General features: G+C 49.7%; 1 protein-coding gene across 34 annotated transcripts in view; it reads right to left on the minus strand.

Annotated features, from left to right (window-relative positions):
- Nucleotides 1–27,431, minus strand: part of KCNMA1 (potassium calcium-activated channel subfamily M alpha 1) — a 733,580-nt gene that overhangs the window by 500,876 nt on the left and 205,273 nt on the right. For all 34 annotated transcript variants that reach the window (XM_043596657.1, XM_043596656.1, XM_043596650.1 and 31 more), the window contains exon 2: nucleotides 9,724–9,885. In XM_043596657.1, coding sequence (XP_043452592.1) covers nucleotides 9,724–9,885 — 162 coding nt within the window. The remainder of the gene's footprint in view (nucleotides 1–9,723; nucleotides 9,886–27,431) is intronic.

Consider the following 27,431-nt stretch of genomic DNA (forward strand, 5'->3'; position numbering starts at 1 on the left):
GTAAACTAAACTTGGAAGCATCAGCTTGCGTGTGGTCCCGAGTGTGACTTTCCAAGCACGTGCCCCCAGCAACGACAACGGCTGGCGACTTTGTCATCAGCATCATCTCTATTTTGGGGCCTCCCTGCTGAACGAACTTCCGCACAGCTGACAGGGAGGCTCCAAGGAGAGTCTCAGTCCACTGGGGTATTTTTCTGGCAAATAGGGTCTGCTAAACCATTGGCATCCTCCAAAGGCCCTGGGAGAAGAGCCAAGTGAGAAAACTCTCCCAGCACAAGATGGTGGGCTCCAAATACAGACATTCCATTTCCGACAAAGCCTCCAGGGGGTGCCAGCTTTTACCGGTTGGGAAAGGAGAAGCTAGTTTAACATTAGTCATAGAAACACATTTGCTCAGGCCCCTTGGGTCCAGCACAGGATGTGTGATCGGGACCAGAAGTGTGGGGCTCCCAGGCTTGTCCAAGGACTGATGGAGAGGTCATGGGCTCTGATTTATGACCAAACTACTTCAAAAATCTTGCCACCCAGAGCAATTGTAGCAAAATGCAGACATAACATTTGCACTTTCAACACTTTGGATGATTTCATTTTGCAAGCTTTGCTAGAAGAACCGACATGTGTCCAGCGCCTTAAATAACGTCTGACACCTAGCAGATCCTCCAGGAATGTTTGAAGGAATGAATGAATAGCTCAAAGGAGATGCCTTGCACGTACAGCAGAATCTGTGTCCTCTCCTGGTGACAGCACACTTCCCTACACCCTTTCAATAGATTTGTGGTCGCTGCCCGACAAAGTGAATGTGGAAGACACCTCCCCACATACTGGGGCTGATGTGTTCTCTGAAACCAGCTCTGTGTCTGGCAGCCTCGCCTCACATCCAGGAAGGACCAGACATGGGGACCGCAGTGAGTGTACTTGACCCTCTTTTCACAAGACCCATGTGTCATCCTGCCAAGGCATTTCCTATGGCACATACACCTATAATGTATGGATCCCAGGGTGGGCCCAGCCTGCCCTCCAGACCCCAGCCAGCTCCGGGAGGCCACATGAAGTGAGAATTTCCTGGCCGACTTGACATTAGTGAGTCAGGCTGCCATGAGCCGGCTTCAGAAATGACAGGGCCTGAATTTGTGTGCGTGGAGCAAACATCATCAGCTGGCTGGACCCAAACCAGGGCCTGCCTGGGATTCTCAGACCCCTTTCAAACGACCATGCCCAGAGCTGGCTCGGCATCCTGAGAGGACATCTGACTCTGGTGAGAGCCGAAAGCTGCTCCATGTCTGTTGCAGGAAAGGATTTATCCTCCACTCTCCAACCCCGTGTGTCTCCACACCAGCCCATTTCCTCCATGGCGTGTCACTGGGCTCACACAACAATGACCAAAACAATAATAGCTAATGCTTAGTAAGCACCCACCACATAATAGCCACTCTTCTAAACATCAAATATGCACTGATGCATCAAATTCTTACAACATTAAGAAGCAGGGACTATTATGACACCCACTGGAAACTGAGGCACCAAAATGGAAGCAACCAGCCCAGGGTAAAAGCCCTAGAGAGTGGCAGATCTGGGACTCAGTAGGATGGCCGCAGAGGCTGGGTTCCTACCACGCACAACAGCCCTCAGCATCCTTTCCTGAGGATGCATGTCCCAGGAAGGGAGGAAGGCAGGAGGTGGAAATGCTGGGGATGCTGAGTGCTCTACATGTCCTCCTTGTTGGTTCCAATCAAATGAGAAAAAGACACAAAGAGCCAGATGGAGATCAAAAGAGAGTAGGAGCCCCAGGTCAGATAATGCTGGCTTAGCACAGGGGCGGGGCTCCTGTCTCCCAGCCCAGACACGGAGGCTGGAACAGAAAGAGCAGAAGCAAGGGCGACTAGCAAGGGAAAGTCCTGCAGTGCCCTGCCTTGTTCACCAGACACCCACTTTGTGCTGCATTCAATCCCATGTGCTTGGGAACACCAATAGAGGTCTTGGACAGGACAGACGGATGAAGGGATACAGATGAGGGAATGGACAGATAATGCGGGAGGACTACATGGGTACCCACTGCCCGCAAGAAACTCCAGAGGAGAGAGGCAGTGGGGCAGAAGTGCTTCCCACCAGAGCCCAGAGGCCCCTGGGAGTCAGAGATAAACAGCCAGGACGAAGCAGGCTGCTCCTGGGCCAGAAGGCTCTTCCTCTTCCCAGAGCTGTCTGAGGATTCACTTCTGAAACTCTCCTTCATTTTCACAGGGGAGGCCAGAGGAGCCAACACACCAGCTAGTAAAATTAACAGCTGCTCCTTACAGAATGCGCTGGAGAGGCCGGCTCACGGATCACGTGGCCCACAGACCAGCAGTGCATACGAGCAGCCAGCGTAGTGTGGCCGAGGCACCTGGCCCGCAGGCCAGAACTGGGGGTGTCCTGCATGGTAGGAACCGGACTCTGGGCTGCTGGGCAGGGCCTGGGGTGGGCTCGACTGCAGGGGAATGAAGGCAGGTGGAGTTACAGGGAGTGACCCTGCCACAGAATTCCCAGACACGCCCCACTGACCTTGGGAAGGGGAAATCCATAAACTGAGCCAGCTGGGAACCTGCTGTAGAGCTTTGAGGCCCACCTGGCTCTGGCCTCCGTCTCCCCATCTCTACCACATCATTTGGTTTAGACTCTGAAATAAATGTCTCCCTGAGGGGCTAGATGGTACCCCTTATCCATTGTGCTCTGAGGAACCATAGGGCAAGTCTCGCTGACTACTTGGAGACAGTCCTGGAGCAGAGGGGAACTTAATGATCTAGTTCAGGGACTGGCAAGCTTTTTCTGTACAGGGCCAGACAGTAACTATTTTAGGCTGGCGGGTATTTTGGACTCTGTGGATACTACTCAATTCCGCCGTTGCAGCACGTTGCAAAAGCAGCCACAGACAATATGTAAATGAGTGAGCATGGCTGTGTCCCAATAAAGCTTTGTTTATGAACACTGAAATTTGAATTTCATATAATTCCACATGTCACAAAATATTCTTCTCTTGATTTTTTAAAACACCATTAAAAATGTAAAAACCACCCTTAGCTTGTGAGCTGTACAAAACAGGCAGTGAGCTAGATTTGGCCCATGGGTTATAGTTTGCCAATCCCTGGGCTATTTAAGTGTTTCCCAAAGTGCGTTCTTTATGATGCCTTACAGGTGTTTCACGAGGAAAGGGTTCCCTGGTGAAACAGGAAAGGGGAACGCTGGGCAAAGCAAAGTCTGCCTTCTTACTGCAGGACTTCTTTGAGCTTTACACGTTGCTATGCATTGACAATCTCACGAAGGGGAGAGCAATGAAGTCTGTCCAAGTTCCAGGGAACCATTTTTATCCTAGAGCATCTCCTAGATCCAGTTTTCTGTAGAACCTAATTAAAGCAGTGAGGATGAAGTCCGACCAACTGTCACAAACGGCACCAAATGTGATCCTGCCTCTCTTTGAACATCTCCGGTGACAGGCAGCTCACCACCTATCATGAGTGCCTGTTGGATTCAGTGCCTTCTGTGACTCACGTTTTCTCACCCAATGGTGCGGCATCACCAGCAACAAATCTAGTGCAAGCCAGTGCATCTTTCAACAGGTGAAGACAACATTTCATGTTTAATGATATAAAGAAAGCACACCTTCCTTGACTTATTGATTCATATCCAAAATATAAACTCTTTGCACAGGATAAAATGAAGAGCCATTATCAAGTCCCGAAGAGGGACTGCCATGCATTTCCTTTAAAAGAAGCCTCACTTAGGGGAGTTTTAAAAAAAAAAAAAAAAACCTCAAACAAAATCCCAATTTACCTCCAAGTGTACAGACAGTGGGGTCTATCTATTTACTATGAGAACATTCTTACTAAGAATGCAGGCCCATGACACCTCAGGTCTTTCCGCCACATAGGACATTTGTAGGTGATAGAAAAATTTTATGCAGATTTGCTTAAAATGCAATAAAAAGGGGGAGGGGGCATGAATGAGAGGAAGACAGAGATGGAAATGTGAGCTGTGCGTGAATTTGCCACCAGGCAGCCCTGCAACGGAAAAGGAGAGGATGCTGATGAGATGTGTCAGCAGCACTGTGAGTCACCTAAAGGGAGAAATGAAGGCAATAAATGTCATATATTCGATTAAGCGTATGCCCATGCGCACCCCCATTTTGTTCAACTAGTCCAATTTCATGTGCAAATGGCACCGCAGAGAACGTGTGTATTTAACTCTATTAAGCCAATAGGATTATTTCTATTTGAAAGATGTAGTTGATACATATTTTCTTTTGGGCTCTAGGAGATAAAGATGGACGGCCCAGCCTACGTATATAATGTTAATGTAAAACGCCACACATGCGATGTTTGGGGGAAGATAAAGGAAAAGACTCGTGTTTTTCTTTCTCTTTCTTCAATAAATCATCCCAAAGACGGTAAAGCAAGTACAGCCTATCTTCTCAGTTCATGGATTCGATTTACATGTTTCCCGGAGGAATATTTAAATGTAGTGGCATGGGAAATAGGGGGAAAATAGCCAAACAGAGTGAATTCTAAGAGTTCTATCTTTGCTCAAGGAGCTGATGATTGTATGGGCAAAAGTAGTCTTTAAAGAGAAGCACAAAGCAGTGACCATGTAAAGGGACTGAGGTCCGGTGCAGGCAACGTAGATACTACGACTCACACCTAGAGGTGAGGCCATGCTTGGCCATGACGCATAGTTTTTTCTTAGGGAGATAGCCTCTCTGAGATCAATGTAGAAATTAATATGAATATTCGGAAACAAGATGTTTAACAGAGGTGGGGTGAGTGTATGTGTGTGTCCACATTTAGCCATGGGTGTATCTGTGTGTCTGTAACTTTTCTCATTACAAATGGGTTCTCTGGGATTGTCAGTCCTATGCTGTATTACCTTAGAAAATTCCTTCCTAAGGAAGTTCTTCCAATTTCTGCCTTTCAATTTCTTTATTTATTAAATAAGGAATTGAATAGACCATGATCGGAAACCTGTGACTATGAAAAAGGATCTGGCCCACCGCCTGTTTTTGTAAAGTTTCATTGGAACACAGTCACACTCATGTATTGTCCATAGCTGCTTTCAAATTACAATGGCAGAGTTGAGTAGCTGGGACAGAGTCCCTATGGTCTGCAAAGCCTAAAATCTTTACTATCTGGCCCTTGACTGAACACCTTACCAACCCTGAAGTAGACTGTCTCTAATATTGATTTTTGCGAATGATTTTATAAAGTACAACCAAACAATACAAAAGCCTACTCTGTTTCTTGCCCTCTTTACTTAAATGTACTGCCTTATTCTTAGAAAGATTTCATTTAGCTCCCAAAACTGTAATGGAGTACATAGCCACATACCTGTAAAGTCTGAATAGGAGAGAATAAGGAAATCAGGACAAAGGGGAAATGAGCAAAGAGACACAGACGTGAAGTCCAGGGGATGTGAACACGTGGCATGTAAATCCTGAGATGCTGTGTGTTTTCAGTGGGCCACGAACGTGACTCGCAGCAGCCACTACAAGGAGAGGGCCATCATCCCTTTCCCAACTTCGTGTTCACTGAAGGTCCGCAGGAAGACCACAGCAATCCCTGGCACAGAGAACCACTTATCCCCGGAGTCTGTGCATACAAGGGAAAACATGCCATGGAGTGAACAAAGTCCCAGCAACGCCCAAACAGCTAGGAGTTATCTCCATGGCGTTTACTGCCCCTGAAATGTCCCTCAGTGTGGGCCAACCCCAAGTCCCAAAGTGGACTTTGTCACCAATTCTTCCAATATACTCCCCAGTTCTGAAATAAGCATGCATCCTTTTTATAGCCAGAAAATAATAAATATTTTTAATTTTTAAAAAAGATAAAGGAGAGGCACTTGGGTGGCTCAGTCGGTTAAGCGTCCAACTTTGGCTCAGGTCATGATCTCACAGTTGGTGAGTTCGAGCCCCGCGTTGGGCTCTGTGCTGACAGCTCAGAGCCTGGAGCCTGCTTTGGATTCTGTGTCTCCCTCTCCCTCTGCCCCTCCCTTGCTTGCTCTCTGTCTCTGTCTCTGTCTCTCTCTCAAAAATAAACATTTAAAAAAATTTGAAAGATAAAGGAAGCAGTAACCCTTGCCAGCCTGGTGTCCACTTTGATGCAGAACCCCTCAGCCATGTGCTCCAAGACTCTGTCCAGTCTTGCTATTTTTATGAAGCTAAGCCTGACTACCACGGCAGGAGAACCAGGCAGGCTATTCCGAGCCCCAATGCTGAAGCTCCAGGTGTGAACCATAAAAAGCATTGGGGAGTGGTGACTATCATTTATTCTTATTCACACTGAGCTCAACAACTTTATACCTAGTCTATCGATACAAATAGTTCACCCCCTAGATCTCTGTTACTCATCCCCTATGCCCAGGGCCTGGAATAGTGTCTGGGGCAGGTCAGAAATAAGCACTCACTGAATGAATGGTGTGCTTGTCTGAGAGATCTCAGACAGCAGGTGAGTCAATAGATGTGCTGGGGTCGTCTGGAGAATCTTCCCCAACCTGGGCCTTACCCACAAATGCCTAGCTTTGAGACTCTCACCTGTGACAATGAGACAGGTAAGAAAGGGGCCCAGGTGTGGCAGCCAAGCTCCTGTGCCAGGTGTCAAAAAAAATTAAACATTAAATAGGGAAACTCTGAACAGCTGGGTGTCTAGTCTTGCTTTAATCCCATTGTTGCAAGGATAAACATTTGGACAGCTCAAGACAAACACAGCTTTGGGTTCGGAACAGACAGAGATGCTTTCTCGTGCACACTGAAACTTCTATGTGAAATCTGCTCCCTACTCAGAGCAGACACCCGCCTTCTCCTCAAGGAGAGGCCTGTTCCGAAGGCACCAAGACGCCTGCTCTCTTTGTGCAGCGGGACCAGGCCTGCTATGATGGAGCCAGAACAGCCCGGGCAGGATTTTCTCCAAGGAGACCTTCAGAGGGCAGCTGGCATCAGGGGCAAAGAGGCGTAGGCAGACTGTGCTTGTCCATGCAAATGTTAAGAGAATCAGGCCAAACAGCCTCAGGATCTAACTGGCTCAGACAGTAATGTCAAAATGTCACAGCCAAAGCGACAGCTGACAGTGGCTTAGAAAAAGAAGAGGCATTATCTTCGCCTGGGAAGTAATGACACAGAAAGAGCACTAGACGGGGAGTCCAGAGGCCTGCAGGTACGAGCCTGGCTGTGTCACTCAAGGCTGCATGCTCTTCGGCGAGTTACTGCCCTTCCTATGCTTTAGGTTCCTCAACTGCAAACTGGAGACAAATTCATCGATAAGACCCGCTTGCTTGCTTCCTTGTAATGAACCCCGACAACACAACAGCAAAATGGGAGAGACGGAACAAATACAACACGGCCCTTGCCCTTCAACCTGATCGTAATGCATAGCGCCTCACACAGTGCCTGGCTCACGGGAGGCTCTTGATAACGTTACCATGAGCGGTAGCATCAACATGGCTACTGGTGCCCTTGGCCTCTTAGTTCTGCTTCCCTAGCACCACCCACATCCACCCACCTGCCTGCACCGCGTGGTGCTCATTCAGGCCTGGCTGCGGCGGGTCCCCTGTGGTCATCTGCTCACGGCCTGTCCCAGCGGGGTAGCTCACTGTCCTGACGGATCCTAGTACGTCGCGCTCCCGCCTCACCAATCTGCTCCCTACTTTGTCTCCTTGTGTTTCTCTCGGCACAACCACCAGTCGTGATGCCCCTCCCTCAAAATCTCCTTTTCCTACAAAATTCAGTCCGCATTCTTTGGCTGGGCATTTAAAGATCTGACAAGCTGCCACCAGCCCATCTTCCGGGTCTTCTATCCCCTCAGGTGCCTCCTTGTTCGCCGCCCGGGCCTCGCTCCCTCCACGCTCCGCGCCCTTTCTCTGCCGCCACTGTTCCCTCACTCTGGGATGACCCCCTCTACTGTGTAGACATTCATGATGCTAGCTCACAGTTCAATGCTCATCTCAAATGTTCTCTGTTTTATTATGCATTATTTAGGTATTCTTCTCCGCTTCTGGCCCACTAAGTGGTCCCTTTCTTATTTTCAAGCTCAGGGATGCTTCCATCTCTGATATCTTCTCTGTCATCAAGCATGTGCTCAGTTCATCTTGAAATGGAAGTTTTAGCTCAAAGGCTCCACCCGGTGAAGCGCCACGAGGCTTTCTTGATGGCCCCTGTGTCCCCACACTCAGCGCCCCCTACGCACACCCACACGATGCTCGTACTCAGGATTTCTCCTCCACACATTCCTTCAATAACTTCCATCCACGGTGCAATGGAAGTAGATCATCCCTTGTTTTCCACAGGGCCGCAAAAAATGCCTAGCCAAGTCATTCTGGTAACTCTCGACTGATGCCGATGGAGAAAATCAGAGCTGTCGACAGTGGCCATGCAGAAGCGACAGGCGTCACATTTGTGCAACCAAATTGTCTGCTGTTCCTCACCCACCATCACCACCACAGGTATAGCACGCACTGCCTGCATTTCTTTCCCCATGAATGCCCAGACCCAGAACTCACCCTCCGTCAGCTTCCCACACAGAATCCACTCATACACAAGCACGAAACAGCAATGGAGCCTTTGCTGAAGAAGACTGTGCAGGGAGGTGAGGAGGCTGGTAACGGAGCAGAGCCTGCGGCAAGCGACCTACAATCTCACATTAGACGCTCCGCGCCACCCGGTCTCTCCTGGGTCCCACCGACCCGGGAGGTCCTCCTCCATGCAGCATCTGGCCTCGTCAGTTTCCCTCTCCTCCTCTCCAGAACCACAGCTTTAAATCTCTCCCATTTCTATGGTGCCAGCAATCAACATCAACCACAGCTTCTGGACTTTCCAGAAAGCTCTGCTCCCGAAAGCTCCCTCAGTTAACAGAACCCTGTCCTCCTTGACGGCTGTTTGGCCACCACCTTTGTGATGCGAGCATGACATTCAGTGTCATAGTCCCTCCCTCAAGCGGTTTGTGGCATAGTCATCCCAAACATGACGTAGAGTTGTCCCCAAGAAGGATTCTGACGGGTGAAACTTCTACCATCTCCCCACATCTATTGTCACCTCCTCACCGAGCTCTCACCATGAAACACCTTGGGTGTGGCACCTATTTTCCAATGGCCCTGCCTTATCTTTGGTTCACCTGTCAGGACACTCCCATTCATTCTTTGAGTCAAATTAGTCTTGACCAAGCCCCAGCTTCAGGCCCAGGAAGGCCAGCCCGTACAAAACAGCTTCCAGAATCGTAATAAGAAATCATTTGGAATGCAGCATCCTTCTCAGGGAAACTTCTGACCCAGAGCAGACCCGACAGAGCCAATGGACACGTGCCGAGAACTCTATGTATCCTGGCATTTATCATTTATGGGTTCTCTGTGGAATTTTGAGCACAAATTTCTTTGACTCCTTTCTCCTCTCCAGGATTATCAAGGTGTGTATGTGTGTGTGTATGTATGTGTGTGTGCACATGGTGTATGTGTGCATGCACACACCTACTCTGCTGGCAGAGGAAATGCCCTACATCCTCCCCAACATACCCCCTTCACCCCAGGTGCTGGCCCACTCTACAGATCCTCCCTCATACCTCTGGCTTACATGCACAGAGAACCAGCCTCTACTCCATGACCCGCTGTTCACCCCCATTCCCCAATAATGGGTAGCTTAGAGAAGACTTGGGAAACATGGTACAATCATGGACCAGACAGCAGGCCTCCCTGAGGAGGAAAGTGTTGGGGACTCACCAGGACTCTGCCAGTCAGTGTCTGGGCAGATATCATCACCCCCGCCCAGTCCTTCACAGAGGTCATCCAGCCGACCTCGGCTGCCACTGCCTCCTCTTTTTCGTCCACTGGCTTGAGAGTGCCATCCGCCTGGCTTGAGCCATTGTTAATCTTCTGGGCCTCCTGGCAACAGAGAGAACAGGGTTGAGAACAGGAACCAACTGGATTTAGTAAACACAACCTACCCAAAAGAATCAAAGTTGGAAAGGTCCTGGCTGACGTGGATGCCGGCTTGAAGGTACAAGGGGCGAGGAGGTGGGATAGACTATGGCTTTGGTTTTCTTTTTTATCTTTTTTAAAAGAATCTTTTCTTTATTTCCTTTTAAAATATCTTTGTGAAAGAAAGAAGAATGAAATTATTCTTTTTCCCCTTTAAAGAAAGCAAACACTAAGTTCAGTAGGGAGAGCATCCATCCTGTCTAGGGTCATGGAGTGACTACAAGGAGGCAAGGTTGGCATGCCGCCCACCATTCATACCGTCCTCACAGGAGCACCCTGTCTTTCTGAAGGAAATCTCCATTTGCTCATCTCGATCCATATAGTTCAAAAGGAACTGAAGGCCCACGCTTGTCCCAGGAATGGAGACTCCATCCCATCCCTCAGGAAACAGAGATTGAGCCAGTGACGGTCACATGACCCATGCCAACCCAATACAATTCAAGCCTGGGACTTTTGCTGTAAAGAACAGGAAAGGCAACCCTTCCCTGAGAATGAAGCCACCACAGAGGAACCTAGGAGAAGTGATAGAATACTGGTGTCATCATTTGAACACCTGAATCCAGCTGTGTCTGAAATCCACATAAGACCTTTTTCAATAACTTTTTTAAATGTTTTATTTATTTCTGAGAGAGCACAAGTGGGGGAAGGGCAGAGAGAGAGGGGGACAGAGGACCCAAAGCAGGCTCCTCACTGATAGCAGTGAGCCCGATGTGGAGCTCGAACTCACAAACCGCGAGATCATGACCTAAGCCAAAGTCGGACGCTCAACTGACTGAGCCACCCAGGTGCCCGCAGACCTTTTTAATTACAAAAGAGAATAAATCTCCCTTCATGGCTAAAAACATGCTTGAGGAAACAAGGCTGACCTCTTCAGATAACCGAGCCCCACATGGGGCCCTAAACTGCACACTTTTGTACACAATGTGCCTTTGCCTAAAACACTCTTCTCCCACAGAAGGTCACGGCTTACTCCCTCACTTCCCTCAAGTCTTTGCTCAAATACCACCTTTCAGTGAAATCTTCTCTGGCAACCCTTTGAAAATTCCAACCCTATGGGGCACCTGGTGGCTCAGTCTGTTAAGCATCCAACTTTGGCTCAGGTCATGATCTCACAGCTGGTGGGTTTGAGCCCCTCATCAGGCTCTGTGCTGATAGCTCAGAGCCTAGAGCCTGCTTCAGATTCTCTCTCTCTTTCTGCCCCTCCCCCACTAGCGCTCTCTCTCTCTTTCTCTCTCTCTCTCTCCCCCTCTCCCTCTCTCCTTCAAAAATAAATGAACATTAAAAAAAATTTTAATTCCAACCTTCCTTCCAACAGCACCACCTTTCGGTTTTATTTTTTACTTACAGTCTGCCTCCCCTACCAAATGCTGTACCTTGAGTGCCTAAAAGTGTGCCTTGCATATAGGTGGCTCTATAAACATGAATGAATAAATAAAAAGGGTTATAAGAGCCAGCCCTTCAATGTGCTTAGGGCTACCAAACAAAATACAGGACACCTAGAGAAATTTGAATTTCAGATAGACAACATATTTTTTACATGGCACATGGTTATACTAAACACATTCGTTATATAAATTTTAAATTTAAATTTAAGTGGGCCCCCCTGCTCAAATACCCACTGATATCATTTCTGCAGGTACGGATGTATAAAAAGATACCAGCAAATTATATTCACCATTTAAAACCTTTGAATTAATTTTCAAGAGGCGCCTGGGTGGCTCAGTTGGTTAAGCGTCTGACTCTTGATTTTGGCTCATGTTATGATCAATCTCACAGAACGTGAGTTTGAGCCTGAATCGGGCTCCATGCATTTGGGATTCTTTCTCTCTCCCTCTCTCTTCCTCTCTCTGCCCATCCCCACTGCCCACTCTCTAAATAAATAAATAAATAAATAAATAAATAAATAAATAAATAATAAACTTTTATAAAATTTAAAAACGGAATTAATCTTGAAGGCAAACAGACCCTGGGGACATTGTGAGTTGGAGCACAGGAGAGAAACCACGGCAGAGGTGAAAACCTTTGTCTGCAGTGAGTGGGGATGGGGCGAGTGAGGAAAGGAGAGCTGAGAGGCATGGGATGACTCATCCTCTTGGGGACTTGCAGGCAGGCAGGAAGCTGCTCCTGACACAGGGTTCTCCCCTTCCGGCCTCCCGTGGCTCAGGGAAGCGGGAAGCCAGAAGAAGCATCAGCACCACTGGGTGCTCATGTTGCATTTCCAAGTATATTCGGCCCCAGGGAGCTAGAATCGTCTAAGAGGAGGCTGTGGTAAGGGAGTCACAGGGTAGGCATATTTGGGGCCACCTACTGACATCTGTGGAGTCTGCTGCCTGAGCCAATCTCAGTGGCCTGTTAGGACCCTATGTCTTGACTATGTGGAAATTCTGCACAAGTGGGTGTTCTGGAAATGACAATGGTCCTGACCCAGGGGCCCTCACTAAAAGCCTTAGTAACTGAAGGTGTAGTTTCAGCTCTCCTGCGCATGGGACCCCCCCCCCCCGTAAGATGGGGACAAGAGGGCCTGCCCCATAGATGCACCCAACGCACTTTCAGTTCATTAGTCCTACCACCTCCCGCCTGTCCTTGAGCCACGACACTCTAAAGCAGTGCTTCTCAAGTTCAAGTGGGCATCAGAACCACCTGGAAGCCTTGTTAAAACAGAGTGCTGGGCCCCACGCCAGAACCTGCATTTCTAAAAAGTTCCCAGAGAACACTGATGCTGCCAGTCTGGTACCCCACTCTGGGAACCCCACTTGGAGAACCACTGTTCCTAATCGTGCCGGCATGGCTTAATCATCCCTGCCCTGATCTAAAATGGGACATGGATCTTTCCCAGCCTTCCCCTTCACCCAGGACAGAACCACCTGCTTCTTTCAGAACTGGAGAATGTGGGTGGACAAGGGAGAGGTCAGGACAGGGAAAAGCCCTCCAATCAGAGGCTCCTGAGTCTCCCTCTGAGCAGCGACCCCCCCCCCCCGCCCCCGGCAATGTATCAAAGCTGGTCCATGGCCACAGGCTACTTTTCAGCCCTGGAGGCTCAGGGCCCACAGCCACCCCGCAGGCCTTCGGACCTTGGCGGAGAGAACCTGCGGGAAAAGGGCCGGCAGGCAGGGAGTCTTCCCCAGTCACAGTGGTTTCAACGCATCAATAATTCAGAGCACAAGACATATATTGCACATGATGCCCTTTGCCAGCCCTCTTAACTATTGTTTTACAAGGCATTCATTATTTTAATTACTTTATGATAGGCAAGGACAAACAGAGACTAAAGAAAGATAATGCCCTTGTTATTATTTGCTTACACTAGATGCTGTGGGCTTAATTAATTACCACGTGTGGGAGGCAGGACTAGGGCAGTGGCAGGACAGCGAGGACGCTGCAGCTCTGCAAAGACACTACCAGCCGTCCAGGTTAGCCATGCTTGGCCTGGGGGAAAGGCCCCCGCCACCTCTGACCTTACTTTGGCCAAAGCATTCCTTGCTGGGAGCAGGTACGGCCCCATGCTCTGGAGAAAAGAGGGTAGAGGCCCAGGGAGGAGGCTGTATCCTTGTGGAGACACACAGCAGGGAAGGAACAGGAAGGGACAGTGCCCAGTATCATAGTCACTGGCCACCATTTATCAAGCCAGAACTGGGTGCCAGCAACTAAAACTTTAGTGCTTTCCATATACAATTTGCTTAGGGTTTATAATAAATCCAACAGGCAGGTGAAATATCCCCATTTTACAGACAGGGTAACTGAGAGCAGGTATTTCTTAGCGGAAGACACAGAGCTTGAGAGGACTTGATCAGCTAGGCCACTTACAAGCTGGCTACCATGGGCATGGTAACTCATGAACCTTGCCGCTTCCATATACAATGGGGACAGGCACACTGGCCCCATCCAGGTGGTGGCAAAGCTTACGTGAGACAGACAATACACAGCACGTGGTATGGTGCCAGGCAGTAACAGTTGCCCAGACAGCATCCACGGATGGGACTGGCCTCTAAGGATATTCAGCTAAAATGGCACCACTTCATTGTTTGGTGGCCCTGAGAGGGACGCTAATAACCCACTAGGCGGGGACACTGACCCAGAGAGGAACTTTAACAAATAATTACAGAACGGAGGATAGACGCGTGTAGGTTCTAACAGCTATGACTATTCAATGAGGCGATGGGCCCCTGGGAAGGAAGGCAGCATGACTTCTGGAGGGGTTCCATCAGGAGTTGTGTGGCGTCCCCCCAGGGCAGCAGGGGCAGGGATTCCTACATAGAGTGAGCCCTGGACCAAGTGACCTCTTAGATTCTTAGATCCCTTCTGATTCTGAACTCCTTCAGATCAGCCTCCCATTGGAGATGAGGAGACTGGGGGCCAGAAGGAGGCTGCCGCTTGGGTCCCAGGACATCATTCTCTCTCCAATGCCCCCAGGACATTGCTGGCGTGGGGGGGGGGGGCAGGCAGCCCTTTGTTCTGAATGGCAAAGTGGGCATCCATCAAACCTTCCACTTCCCACTGCAGAGAAGGACCCAGCTACCCTTCAGGGAAGACACCTGAGCAGGGTCAGGCAGGCTTCCCTGAGCATCAGGAGCAATCTGACCCTGATCCCCAATCATTCTGTGTGTGTGCACCCCTGGGTGTGTGTGTGTGTGTGTGTGTGAGAGAGAGAGAGAGAGAGAGAGACAGAGACAGAGACAGAGAGAGAGAGAGAGAGAGAGAGACAGAGAGAGAGAGAGAGAGAGAGAGACCCCACAAGTTACAGGCTCCAGCTACCCTTGCCTCAGACAGGACACCATAGATTTTCTGAAGAGACTGCAAGTGGGTAGGGCCTGCAAGCATGTCCTGAAAGCTACAGATCCAGCAACAGCCAACCCCTTGAGAAAGGAGTTCAGTCTTGCTTTGGAGGCCACTCTTCCCTCCAGCCCTGCCTTCTGTCTCCACCAGAGTCTTACGTAAAATAAGCCACGCTACCTCCTGCAGACAGCACAGGACAACATCTAATCTCAGTGCCCAGCCCGGAGGACGAAGAGGGCTGCCGGGCAAGAGTGCAGGTACAGGGGTCTGGAGGTACACTGGAGAGCACAATGGCCGGCAGTCCCCTCCTCCCGCCTGCTCACACAGGCAGCCTCTCATAGGTCTCACACCTCCTGTGTCACCTGTGGCCAAGGGCCTGACTGGACCGCAGGCCCCTGGTGCTCACTATACAGAACACACATCTGCTGGATATTTAGGCATTGCTTCTGAATCATACGATCAAAGACGGAAACCTGAGAAGGGACCTCGGCAATCCCTTCGGATGCCAACCCCGCTCACTATACAGATGGGAACACAGGGGTGGGGAGTGGCTGGAGAGGAAGCCACATGCCCAGTCCCACCCAGCCCAGCCAAAAGTGAAGCCCCAGCGGCTCTGTGGCTCTCATGCTTGTTGCCTCCTGGACAAGATGATTCTTCCTCCCAAGTGTAGCCTAAAGGAACCAGCCACTCCCTAGCACACCCCTCTGATGCACCAGCCTGCAGCTTGGCGTTCAGGTGTTCCTGGCACTGGCAGAAACGACTGGTCCAGGCTTTGAGTCAGGGGCCATGGTAGGAAGCAACCTTTCTTGTCTTCGAAGGGCCTGGCTTTCCCCAGCAATGGGAGCAGCCCTGGCCCCTCACTGGAGAATAAGCCTGTTCTAATCCCAGGATCCCACAGCCCCCAGTCCTCAAATCTAGGTCTCCTCTGTGTCTCTCCTCCTTCCTGAATTGGACCCAGTATACTGCAAACTTTGGGTTTGTGGTGTGGTAGGAAGAGCTCCGAGGATCAAAATACTCAAATCCAAGTCCGGTTTTTCTGGATGGCCTTGGACAAGTCAGTCCATTTCTAAGAGCCTCTTCTGTAAACAGCAAGGAGTGCTGCCTTGCAATCTGATAAGGTGGAGCATAGCACTTTCTGAAAGCACCGAGTAGGATGGGCAATGGTGGCATCACTGTTCTCTGCTCCTGGGCAGGAAGCAATGCTGCTCTGGAGAAAGGGGTTCCAGACCCCAAAGCCAGGCCTCACAGAGCCCATGGCTCAGCTGTCAGATCCCCACCCAGCTGCATCTTGCAGGGCAGGGCCCCCATTATCTCTGAGCCCCAACAGGATGTTGCAATTGCCAGGTGCTGCCAGGTGGCCCACTGTGCTGGCCACACCCTCCTGTGAGACACATCACACCTGCTCCCACCTGGCCAGGCTCACTCACCCCAGGTACACTCGTACACACACCTGTCAGGCAGAGCCAGGTCAGGCCACCCTGGGCATCGCACCTGCTGCGTGACTACAGAAGGGATGGGGGTCAGCTGCTGGGAAGAATCCAGAGTTCCCTTCCTGCTCCTGCTGGGACTGCCCCCAGTAGGCCCACGTCTGTCTCGAGTTTGATTTCATCTGGGTTCTTTGGACACAGGCTCCTCATCCCAGATCTGGGAAGTTGCTTAAATGGTGATCATCTGGTAGGAAAACTACTCTTAAAAATGTAAGTCAGATTATGTTGCGGCTGTGCCGACACCCTCCTGTGGCTCCTCGTCCCACTTGGGAGGATAAGTCACAGCCTAACACAGTCCAACGCACCCAATCTGTCCGCGCCTCCCACCACCCTCCTAGTCTCCCACTCACTCACTCACTCCAGCCCAGTCAGCCTCCTTGTGCTTCCAGAATGTTCCAGGCTGCTCCCCCTGGCCTAGATAGCCCCTTGGCTGCTTCCCTCGCCATTCTCAGGTCATTGTCACCTTATTACTGAGAGGTAATTACTGAAAATGACACCCTTCCCACCCTGACCACCCCCACCCTTGCTCTATTCCTCCTCAGAGCGTTTATATGCTATCTGCTAGCCTGCCGACTTCGATCGTCCCTTATGGTCTATAAGCTCCACAAGGGAAACACTTCACATTTCTTTTGTCCACTGCCCTGTCCTCAACGGTGGAGCATTGTGAGCTCTGAGTAAGCACCTGCTCCGTGTGGGTGAGAGACAGGAGCCAAGGGTTCAGGAAGGAAGGGAAGAGGGAGGGAAGAAGGACAGCTGCAGCAAATGGGAAGTCGGCTCCAGGCCCGCATAGCATCTGGAACGGGTGGTATTACTAACGAGGGGTAACGACACTAACACGGGCCACTGCCGCTGAGCGCCACTGCAGTAACTCTATGGCGCAGGCAGGAATGCACTGGCAGCAGAGGAGGGGATGAGTGGCTGGCCCAGGAAGACACAGTCAGAATTGTAACCCGGCTGTCTGACACCACAAAGAGGCGAGTACCTGTCCTGACATCCTTCCAGGGACAGCGTGAGAAGTGAAGGGGATGATGTGTGCAGAAGGGTTGTGAACTACTGCAAAGTGCCCATGAAGGGTTTATTACCACTCTGAGCACTCGATTCACCCCACTTCCGGGTACCACGGGTACTGCAGAGACCCTTCTTCAAGGTCCCCATGCCTTGAGAGGGTGATGAAATCAAGGACAGAGAAACATGGTTCCTTTCTTGGCCAAGAACCAGCTTGGAGACATAAATCACCCTTCACAGAGCAATGCATCCAACTGGAAATGAACATGGCCAGCTGACAGGCCGTGAAGCCTTCCTCCTAAGCACTAAGGTGTCCTATGCAGATGTGGCTGAAGGTGGAGATAAAGCTTCCCAGGTGCTTCTGCATCCTTGGAGGGCCTCAGCGGGCAAATCCTCAAGGAGTCCCGCAAGGCCTGAGGCACCTCTGGGGTGTGACAGGGAATCGGGAGACACCGCAGGGACGGGAGCCAGCCCCATCCCTCAAAGTCCCATAGCTGCGCCCCCTGCCCAGAGTCTTGAGCCACAGGCTATTTCCTGGCTGTTCAACTTCCACAGGGCTGTGGGGGAAGAAAGGATCCAGAAACCTCCGTCTGTCCTCTCTCTGGGTCTCACTCTGAGTCCCACTCTTCTTCACGTTTCCCTGGTCATCGTCAGAAACCCATTTCCCAGAGCCTATACTGAAGGATTCTGCTCCTGAACTATCCCTTTCATCCACCTGGAACCCCAACCCTCACCCCCTCTCCAGTGGCAGCTCCCCACCTCTCCTGCACCCTCTTGTCCTCAAAACTGACCCAGCAGCCCTGCATGCAGCTGCCCTCAGCTGAGCACAAGAGTCTTTCTCTCTCACTAGAGGAGTGGTGGCAGGCGAAGAGCTCTGGGCTGCAAGTTAGGAAGCTGGCATTCTAGCCCCAGCTTTTCCAGGAATAGGCTGTGTGGCCTTGGCCAGTCATCCAACCTCTCTGAGCAGAGCCCTCAAATGAGAAATGAGAGGGAGCAATGGGTTAAGCCCATAGTTTTCTGTTCGTTGGGGCCCAGCATCGCATAATCTGTGACACGCCTTAGAAGGTTAGCAAAGGAGGGTAGAGGAGGCAAGGCTACGGCCCCCCGTGAAAATCCAAGCATCTCTGCATTGAGCCGTTTTCACCAAGTAAGGTCCCGTGCTAGACTGGGTCTGAATGAAGTGGTTTTCTGTGGGGAAAAAAAAAAGTTTGAAATCCACTGAGTCAAAGTCCATAGGCCCATTTTAGCTTTTAAAAAATGCTTTATTTTGTGGCGATGATTATGACATTCCGGGGCACAGTTTGGCCTAAGACCCAGAAATGCTTGAACTTTAGTATCTGTAAACCCACGGGGCTAGCGGTACCTCCATGCAGGCTACTAGCTCCTCTGCCTCAGGCCTAAACATTGGGGAACGGTCCTCCAGACACCCCTGCTTGTTCCAAACAGGCCCACAGGAAATCCCTCCAGCAGCCTCCTTTACATCCTGGGTGTGTGGCCCAGCAAGGGATTCTCTCAGGTACTGATAATCCTATGTATTAGGGATTAGGCCGATTACCTAAAGCAGCTCAGGCAAATAAAGCATAATGTGGGCACCAGCAGCTGGGATTTTCATGGCGAGAGCTCTGCAGAGAAAGGAAAAGGAGGAGCGCACTGCTCTGCAGCACAGAGAGGGGGTAGCCCCGACACGTAGGGGTGGGGGCAACAGGGCAGCAGAGGATCTGGGCCCCACCTGGAGCTGGTGTGAGGAGGCAGCGAGACTGGTGTCTACCCTGGAGAAGTTCCAATTATCACACCCCTCCCTTGCAGCTCAGAGCGTCCCCGCACCTCACAGCCTCCCCATCCATCCCCCGGGAGCCCACAGGGGCAGGAGGACCCACACCCATGCCAGATGAGCCTACCCAGCAGCTATTACACTTGCTAACGGCAGGCTACACCTCTAGGGAAGGCATACAGCGCCCACGGACGCAGTCCACAGGAGCTTAAAAAGAAGGCTGGACAAAGCCAAGTGCTCTGAGATGTCAGAAAACCATCCGAGTTTACTGGGTCTCTCTGCTGGTCATAAGACACTTGTTCATCACGGGCATTTTTAGCTACTGCTTCCCGGGTGCACTGTCCAGTTTCTCACTCCTAGGAGTCCCCTGGGCTGTGTGTGAATAACTGCTCTTCATAGGTCTTTGTGGGAGAAAAAGGTGACAGAAGAAAAAGGCTAGGTGACCTTTAACAAGGCACTTGCCATCTTTGTGCCTCAGGTTTCTTTGTCTGGAATTCAAAGGGGCTGTGTAAACACGCCCCGAGGCTCTGTCTTCTTGCAAACCGCCTGACCTTGAGGTCTGGATTGTCAGCCCCTCCCTTGCATGAGTCCCTGAATATGAAGTGCTGGGGGAGCCTGGGGCCCTTGCTGGCTCCTGTCAGGAGAACACTGTAATGCTCGCCAGTCTCCCAGGCACTGAGGGGGCTCAGCTGGCCCTCAGGAAGTCCTTGGTTCCCTCCTGCATCTACAGGCCGTGTTCTCTACTGACGGTTTTACACCATCTTATTTAATTCTCACAATAAGCCTGCAAGGTAGGAATGTCATAAGACTTAGAGAGGTTGAGTAATTTCCTAGATCACTCATCTCCTAAGTGGCAGCACAGAAATTTAAATCCAGTTCACTCTAAGACTAAAAGCCATGTTTTTTCTCTACTCCCTGTTGCCTCAAGATAGGCAAAATGTACAAAGAGATGGGATCTCCTCCTAAAATGCTGTTTATTACTACTACTGAAACTATCATCTTACACCCGGTGGCTTCTAACTAACAAAATTTTGTAGCTCAGACATCTAAATCTGGTCATGCCATATACGGATAGGGAGTTGGAGAAATGGCCCAGAGAAGGGGGTTCCAACCTGGGAACAGAAGGACCCATTAGACATAATGTCCCATGGTGTGATATGTTCTCAAATGGCCACACTAGCTGCTTAAAAATCAGTAAGTCAACCCCTAACTATATCTCAGCCACTACACCATACATGCAGACTAACGATCTCCTTCTCCTTCAATTAGCTTAACAAAATGACAACATATGTGATAGCCCAGAGTTCACTACTGGGACCTCAGAGACTTGGAATTGTGTTAGCAGAGACCCCAGCTCTGATCCCTCAGCCAGACTGACCCAGGCTGGGCCCAAGTCAGTGCATTCACCTGCAAAGACATGGCCACCAGACTTCTGGTCTGCAAGGCAGAATGGGAGAATGGCTCATGCACCATCCAGACAAGAAAATCGTCACAGGGGCCCAGTCGGAAGACAAAAATGACACGTGTTTAGTTGAGGAATAATTTGTAATCACACCCGGAAAGTCTGAGGCAGGGCTAGAAGTTCAGAAGGATTAATAATAAAGGTAATTTTCTGAAGGTAGTGTCTTGGTTAATCCTATTAACATGATTACAGGTTAGACACTATTATCCCCATTTTGAAAATGAGAAACTGAGGGGCACCTGGGTGGCTCCATCAGTTAAGTGTCTGACTTCGGCTCAGGTCATGATCTCACGGTTTGTGGGTTCGAGCCCCACGTCAGGCCCTGTGCTGACAGTTCAGAGCCTGGAGCCTGCTTGGGATTCTGTGCCTCCCTCTCTGCCTCTCCCCCACTCATGTTCTGTCTCTCTGTCTCTCAAAAATAAATAAATGTTAAAAAAAAAAAAAGAAGAAGAAGAAGAAGAAAGAAAATGAGAAACTGAGGCACTGAAGCTCTCTGAAGGTCTGAGGTTAGCACGACAACCTTACAAATCCCAGTGAGGACCATGAGCTCAATATAAATCCTTTTCTTTTTTTTTTGTAGGAAGAATCTTGCATTTTATAGGAAGGCAATCTAGCATGACTTCTTTCTTCAAGGAGAGTACTCAAACCCTTCAAAAAAACTTTTTTTTAATGAAATGAATCTCAGGGTTACAGAGGTCAAGGTTGCAAGCAACTTCATAACTTGTGCAGTCTGATTCCTTCTCTTCAGAAAGGAAGTGTCTAGGGTCATGGAAGGAGGAGGGCCTTTTCAAGGAAACAGCCTATTCAAAATTGTTTTTTAATGTGTATTTATTTTTGAGAGAGACAGAGTGCCAGTGAGGGAGGGGCAGAGAGAGAGGGAGACACAGAATCCGAAGCAGGCTCTAGGCTCTGAGCTGGTCAGCACAGGGCCCGACGCGGCGCTCAACCCCACGAACCATGAGATCATGACCTGAGCCAAAGTCGGATGCTTAACTGACTGAGCCACCCAGGCACCCCCAAAGCCTGCTCATATAAGAGACTATGTAGAACCCCACGTCGCTGAGAGAGGGCATGAGAAGTGTGGGAAGCACGAGTGTTGTTGTCTGAGAGCCAGAGTCTGACTCCAGCCTTCCCCTCTTACCACTGTGCAACCTGGAACCTCATCCTAGCCTCAGTTTCCTCATTGGAAAAACAGGCTTACAAATACCTGCCACAAGAGAACACCTGTAAGGATCAGCCATCAAGATAAATGCTACACAGTTGGTGAGGGCTCAGTAAACAGCAGCTATTATTATTAGCTAAGTGCCCAACGACCTGTTCAAGGTCCCACAGCTAATAGAGCTGATCAGAATGTGAATCCATATTTTCTAAACCGCAAACCTCATTCCTGTTCACGTCACCAAAGTGGAGGCCAAATCCAGTTTCTAGTCAAGACAGACTGGCGATGCATAACTAAGACCCACAGGAAATCCCAAACGCTCATTTTCATAAAAGAAGGCAGAAATCTCCACATCACAGTCAAGTTAACTTTTATGACTAAGGTTAATTGGGGAGGGGGAGAGGAAGACAAGTGAATCAAAACACGGATATGGACATGGTTGGGGAAAAAATGAATGCTTCCCAAAGACAAGGAGTTTAGATGTTGGAGGGACCGGTTCACCTGGTCAGTGAGGTCATGGACTCTTCCTGTCTCTCACCTTCACCCGGCTTCTGAAAGGCAGCCTGAGACCATTTGGAATGTCCCTACTTCCACAAAGGAGGTACTGAGAGGGAAACAGTAGAGGGTTGAGAGGGGAGAAGGAAGGGAGCCCACTGCCACCTGTGGATCTGGCTGTACGGGGTCTCACTCTCCACAGCAAAGGATGCTGGGAGGTTGGCTCATAGGCCCTCTGGTTCCAAGGTCCCCACATGTTGGGCCCATGACTGTGCTGCTCCAGGAGGGAGTTTGAAAATAAAAAGCAACAGCACAATGTAATGATGTATGTCAGTGAAAGACAGCCAACATTCTTCTCCAGGGAAGAAGTGTCCTTTTCTTTGACATTATGTCATCACTCCTTTGTTGGGTATTAATATGCCCTTTTAATGAAATGACAATGATGGTAGAGCTGGCATTTGACAGTTTCTTTTTTATGTCCCTGCTTCTCAAAATAAAAACCTGGCAACCCTGTGATATATTCTCTATGTTTTTAAGTTTAATTGAGTATCCCATGGAAAGTCTAGGAACCACTTACTTACTCCTGATTCTACAGATGGGAAGTTAAGGCCCAGAGAGGCCCTGCTCATAATGGCCACGGTCCCCTACATGGAGCTTAGGGTGTGTCCGTCACGCCCATCAGGGACAGCCTCAGGGCCAGGAAATGTAGGGCCCAAGGGACAGAGACAATGTCCCTCAGCTCAGCCAGTGCCGGTTGGTCACGAGAGCAGGAAGAGAAGGGAATGCGTTCGTTTTCAGGGCTCAGGGCCATACTGAAGGGTCCTGAACCACTTCTGAAGGCTTCACTACGACTATAGGAAGAAGTGCACAAAACTACCAGCGCAGCCGTAGCCAGGGCCCCACGCCACCATTCAGGGGCCAAGTGGGGAGAAGAAGTTTACCTGCAGACTGCAGGTGGGAGGAACTGCTTGTGGCTGAACATTGTTCTCTAAGTCAACAGACAGAAGCAACATGAGGTGACAAAGTGAATTAACTTGTGAACACTCCAAGGGACAGTCCAATGTCCCGAATGGGACAGACCACCTCCATCCCCTTGGCTTGACCCACTTTTCCTCCTCACGCCTGCCGCTACCTAACATTGTGCACGAGTGGGCTCGCTCTCTATCAGCCTCCACGACAGCATGAGCTCCTAGAGGCCCGGGTCTTGGCTCAACTTGTTCACACATCCTCAGAGCCCGGGACCTGCCTAGCACACAGAGGGGACTTAATGATGTGCTGAAAGAATTATTGGACAAATGCTGGTTTTGGTTTTGTTGTGTTTGTTTTCCCTCTGTTCATATTTTCTGGAATCTCAAAATCCTCCCCCATCTCCACTGCCCGCTGCACAGAACTTGAGGGGTTTGAGTTATCCCTCAAGGCCTGCTCTTCAGGCTTGTCTGCTGCCCTTCCTGCTGTTCACTGAGCTTGCTTTCTCACTGGATTTCTCTGAGAGGACTTGGTCCTCCTTAGTGCCAATCTCTGTGCTAGCTGTTCCCACTCCTGGGACACCTAGTCCATTGCTCTCCAGTCGGTTTCATCCCCGTCAATCAAATCCAGGGGCCCAGTGAGGTCCTCTACTGCCTACAACCCCCACAGCTCCCCCTGTCCCAAATGCAAGGCTCACTATCCATTCCTCTCACTTGTCACTGGACAGACACAGGCTGGGAGCCATAGTTGTCTTTTTATCCATGTATGTCCCATCGCCCCCATTAGCCTGAAAGCAACTTGAAGTCAAGGCCGAGTGTTAGGCATACAGCAAGCGATTAATAGGTATGTAATGATTGAGTAAATTAAAACGCTGCTTAGTAGGTACTGGAAAAGCAAGCCCTTTTCTGGGCACCACTGATATCCTGGCTAAACCAGGCCGGTCTCCCCAACTTGAGGCCAGCACTGAGTCCTGCCTCCAGAATTGCTGCTCCCCAGTGCAGCTACACTTTCAAATACAAACACCAAATCCCAAACAAGATCAGATGTCATGGGGCTTCTGAGAGGCACTTGCCTCACCAGACACGTCAGTCAAAAAAAAAGATGAATGTTCTTGTTTACAAAAGGATTTGTCCCAGTCCAGGAAAATTTCCACCATGATTTAGGAGTTAATCCAGCCTGTGCCTATGGACCTCTCACCGACTAAACATCTTTCTGCCTCTTCCATCTGCAGAACTTGGGATGGGGTTTGGCTTCAGGTCAAAAGAGCAGTCCCAGTTAGGTCGCCCCACTGCCTTTCCCAATGCATCGCATGACCCTCATTCAGGAAACCAAGGCCGAGCAGGTCAGAAAGGCCTCGGGAGGCAGACAGATGGCCAGGTTACCAGGCACACCATGCACTCTGGACCTCGCGATGTAATCGGCTGCCCAGTGTGGCCGCCCGGGCTCAGACGTCCAGGGCTCCGCACAGCTGCCGGTCACCTCATGCTTTGATTCCGCACCCACCTCAGGAAGCTGGGCTGGACTCCGAAACCTCAACCTCCTATGCTCCTGAGTTCCCACAACCCAAGTCTGGATCTAGGTTTCCAACACGGCAGCCAAATACAAGAGAGTCTGGACCAGCTGCTAATGTGAAATAACAGCAATAACTCAACAGCCAGGGGAGAAGCGAGTGGACTTCTATTTCTAACCAGTTCAGATGACTATTTCTCCTAGATCCCTGATGGGAGTGAGGACTGGTGAGCACCCCAGCACTGCAAAGCCTCAGCTCTCTACTTGGCACCCCTAGGTCCATCAATCTCCTTCCTCGCTGTGGCCTGGGACCCCTCCAACCCTGGACGGCGGAGAGAGGCTCAGCAGCTGTGAGAACCTTCTTTCTCAAAGAAGGTTTTTCCAAAATTATATCAGGTTTCCTTCTACCCCAGCTTGTCAGCGGGGGACTCTTTTGCCTAACATGGTTGAGGAATGTCTTAGAAACTGGTGTGATTCAGTCTGGCTTCAGATGAGGTTTTCCACCCAGACAGAGAACACCGAGTGTCTGGACACGGCAGCTCACTACCCCTGGGGGCACCCACACCCTTTCCCTGTCTCCCGACCTCAGTCAGCAGGGCACAGTTGAGAAAGTGGCAGGTCCAGCCCAAAGATGAAATTAGATATAGGAAACAAGTGAACAGGAAGCTGAAAGGTCTTGCTCACACACTTGCATACACAGGGGCTCCCTCCCTACAGCATCCCTCCCTTCCCCCCCCCCCACCCCGCTATTCTTAATTTGCAAATCTGGTTGCAATGCACCCAGTATAAATATTGAGGAGCTAATGGGGAAGGTGATTCAACAACTGAAATCTCAAAAGGCACACACCTTTCTCTCGGTAGAGAGGGCAAACTCATTTAGCCTTCTCTTCCAATGGAAATGGTTTTTCCTCTCTTGCCTGTTCAGACTAGCCTCCTTCTATAAATAAGACTGTAACCAGAGGGGGGCCCAAGACAATTGTTAGAAAATACAGTCTGCAAAAATGTCTGTAACCTGAATGTCAGGTTTGCTAATGAACTACTACTGAAGTGTTGTTAGTTCTGCATATTCTCCCCTGAGGACCCACAATCTCCCTTGGACAAAAAGAAACATGCCTTCCTTCCATTAGTGCTCCGCTCCATCTACCGTGCTCAGGAGACGGTATGTCATATCAGGCAGGCATGGGGACGAAGATAACACGAAAGGGAAGCTTCTTTTATATCTCCCAAGTTTGTTACTGTACAGATCTAACTACAGCAATGAGGACAGGGGCCCCTGCCTGAGCGCTGTGGTCCTCACCTGACCAGGCATCCTGCGAGCCCCACGTTTCCATAGCAACTGTCAGTCCAGCCCCTACAACTCCCTGAGAGGGGACCTCCTTTGTGTGGGCAGCTCTGGAAGGAAGGTCGTATTGTTGTCTGAATCCCAAGTCTCTGTTTTTCTTCTCCTTCTACAGCTGCTTTTCTGACCAGGAGCCTGACAGAGGTAGCTGTTAGTATTTCTTAGCATTGACACATCAGAGGTGAGAAGCTGGCCAAGGAGAAGGGACGTAGAGAAGCTTCTGGAGATACTTGGCAGTATTCTACTTCTGGACCAAGTTGGTTATAACTATTTTGTCATGATTATTCACTATTTTGTACTTTTATGTTTCTACACTTTTCTGTATATTTGTTACATTTCACTATTTTTAAGACTTTAAAAATAAATCAGCCAAACTGTTCTTAAGGGACCCATCATCATCACCCTCATTTATTAAGTATCTTTTGGCAAAGGACAGAAGACCAGATTACAAATGACTCTGTGTCACAGCCTGGGACAACAGAACCGAGAACCAAGCAAACTGCATTGAAAGTCACTGGTCTTGGGGTACAGCCAGGGGCCAGGCACCAGCCAGAAGAAAGAAGTAGAAGCAGAGGTCAAAGGCAATCAGAAATAGCCATAGGAGGGAAGGGCTAGAACCCTCCAAGAGGACTTGCTGATACAACAGTTGCTATTGGCTCAGGTTAAAGGCTGTGCCTATAAACAAGGTCATGGGGAGGAAGGGTGTGTTTTATGAGTTGTACTTGCTTCAGAAGGTCATGAAATGATGTAGGCAGGGCCCTAGCCATCAGACAAAGAGTGAGCCTTCCACCACCCTGCACTGCTCCCCCAGCCCTTCCCTGTACACACCTCATACCATCACAAACCCATCACTTCGTTCGTGTTGGATTCATTATCCCTCGCCTCCTTCCCAATTCCTACAAGTTCTTCGAGACTCAGTTTAAATGCCACCTCCACCATGAAGCCTCTCCAGATCTCTTAATTAAAATTAATATCTGCCATGAGTGTTCACTCAACACTTACTCTCTGCTCCCTAAGAGAACTACTTGCTCCCCTGGTTATGAGCCCTCGCTACATTCAAGCACTGTGGATACATCCATCATTCTCCCAGCTAAGAATCTTGAGGTCAGAAACCTGACCTTATTAATTCTTATAGATATAGAATATAGTTATATTATCTGTAGAACATATTCTATAGTAAGTGTATATATATATACATATGTATATATGTGTATATAGTGTGTACATATATATACACACATATATATATATGTACATATATATATATATATTCTTATTCTATCTCTGGCACCATGCCAGATACATATGTAGTAGGTGTGCAACAAATAATCCATGGTGATTAATAAAAAGGCTTTAAGAGGAGGCAGGCCCAGCACCAAGGAGACAGTTTCTTTAGGTTGTCAAGGAGAGCACAGAACCTGCAGGAGGGAGGGTAAATGTCATAGATGTCATAAAGAGCCGTCACATCCCAAATCCGCTTCTCT

The sequence above is a fragment of the Prionailurus bengalensis genome, chromosome D2 (assembly GCF_016509475.1).
Source record: "Prionailurus bengalensis isolate Pbe53 chromosome D2, Fcat_Pben_1.1_paternal_pri, whole genome shotgun sequence".
NCBI lineage: Eukaryota > Metazoa > Chordata > Mammalia > Carnivora > Felidae > Prionailurus > Prionailurus bengalensis.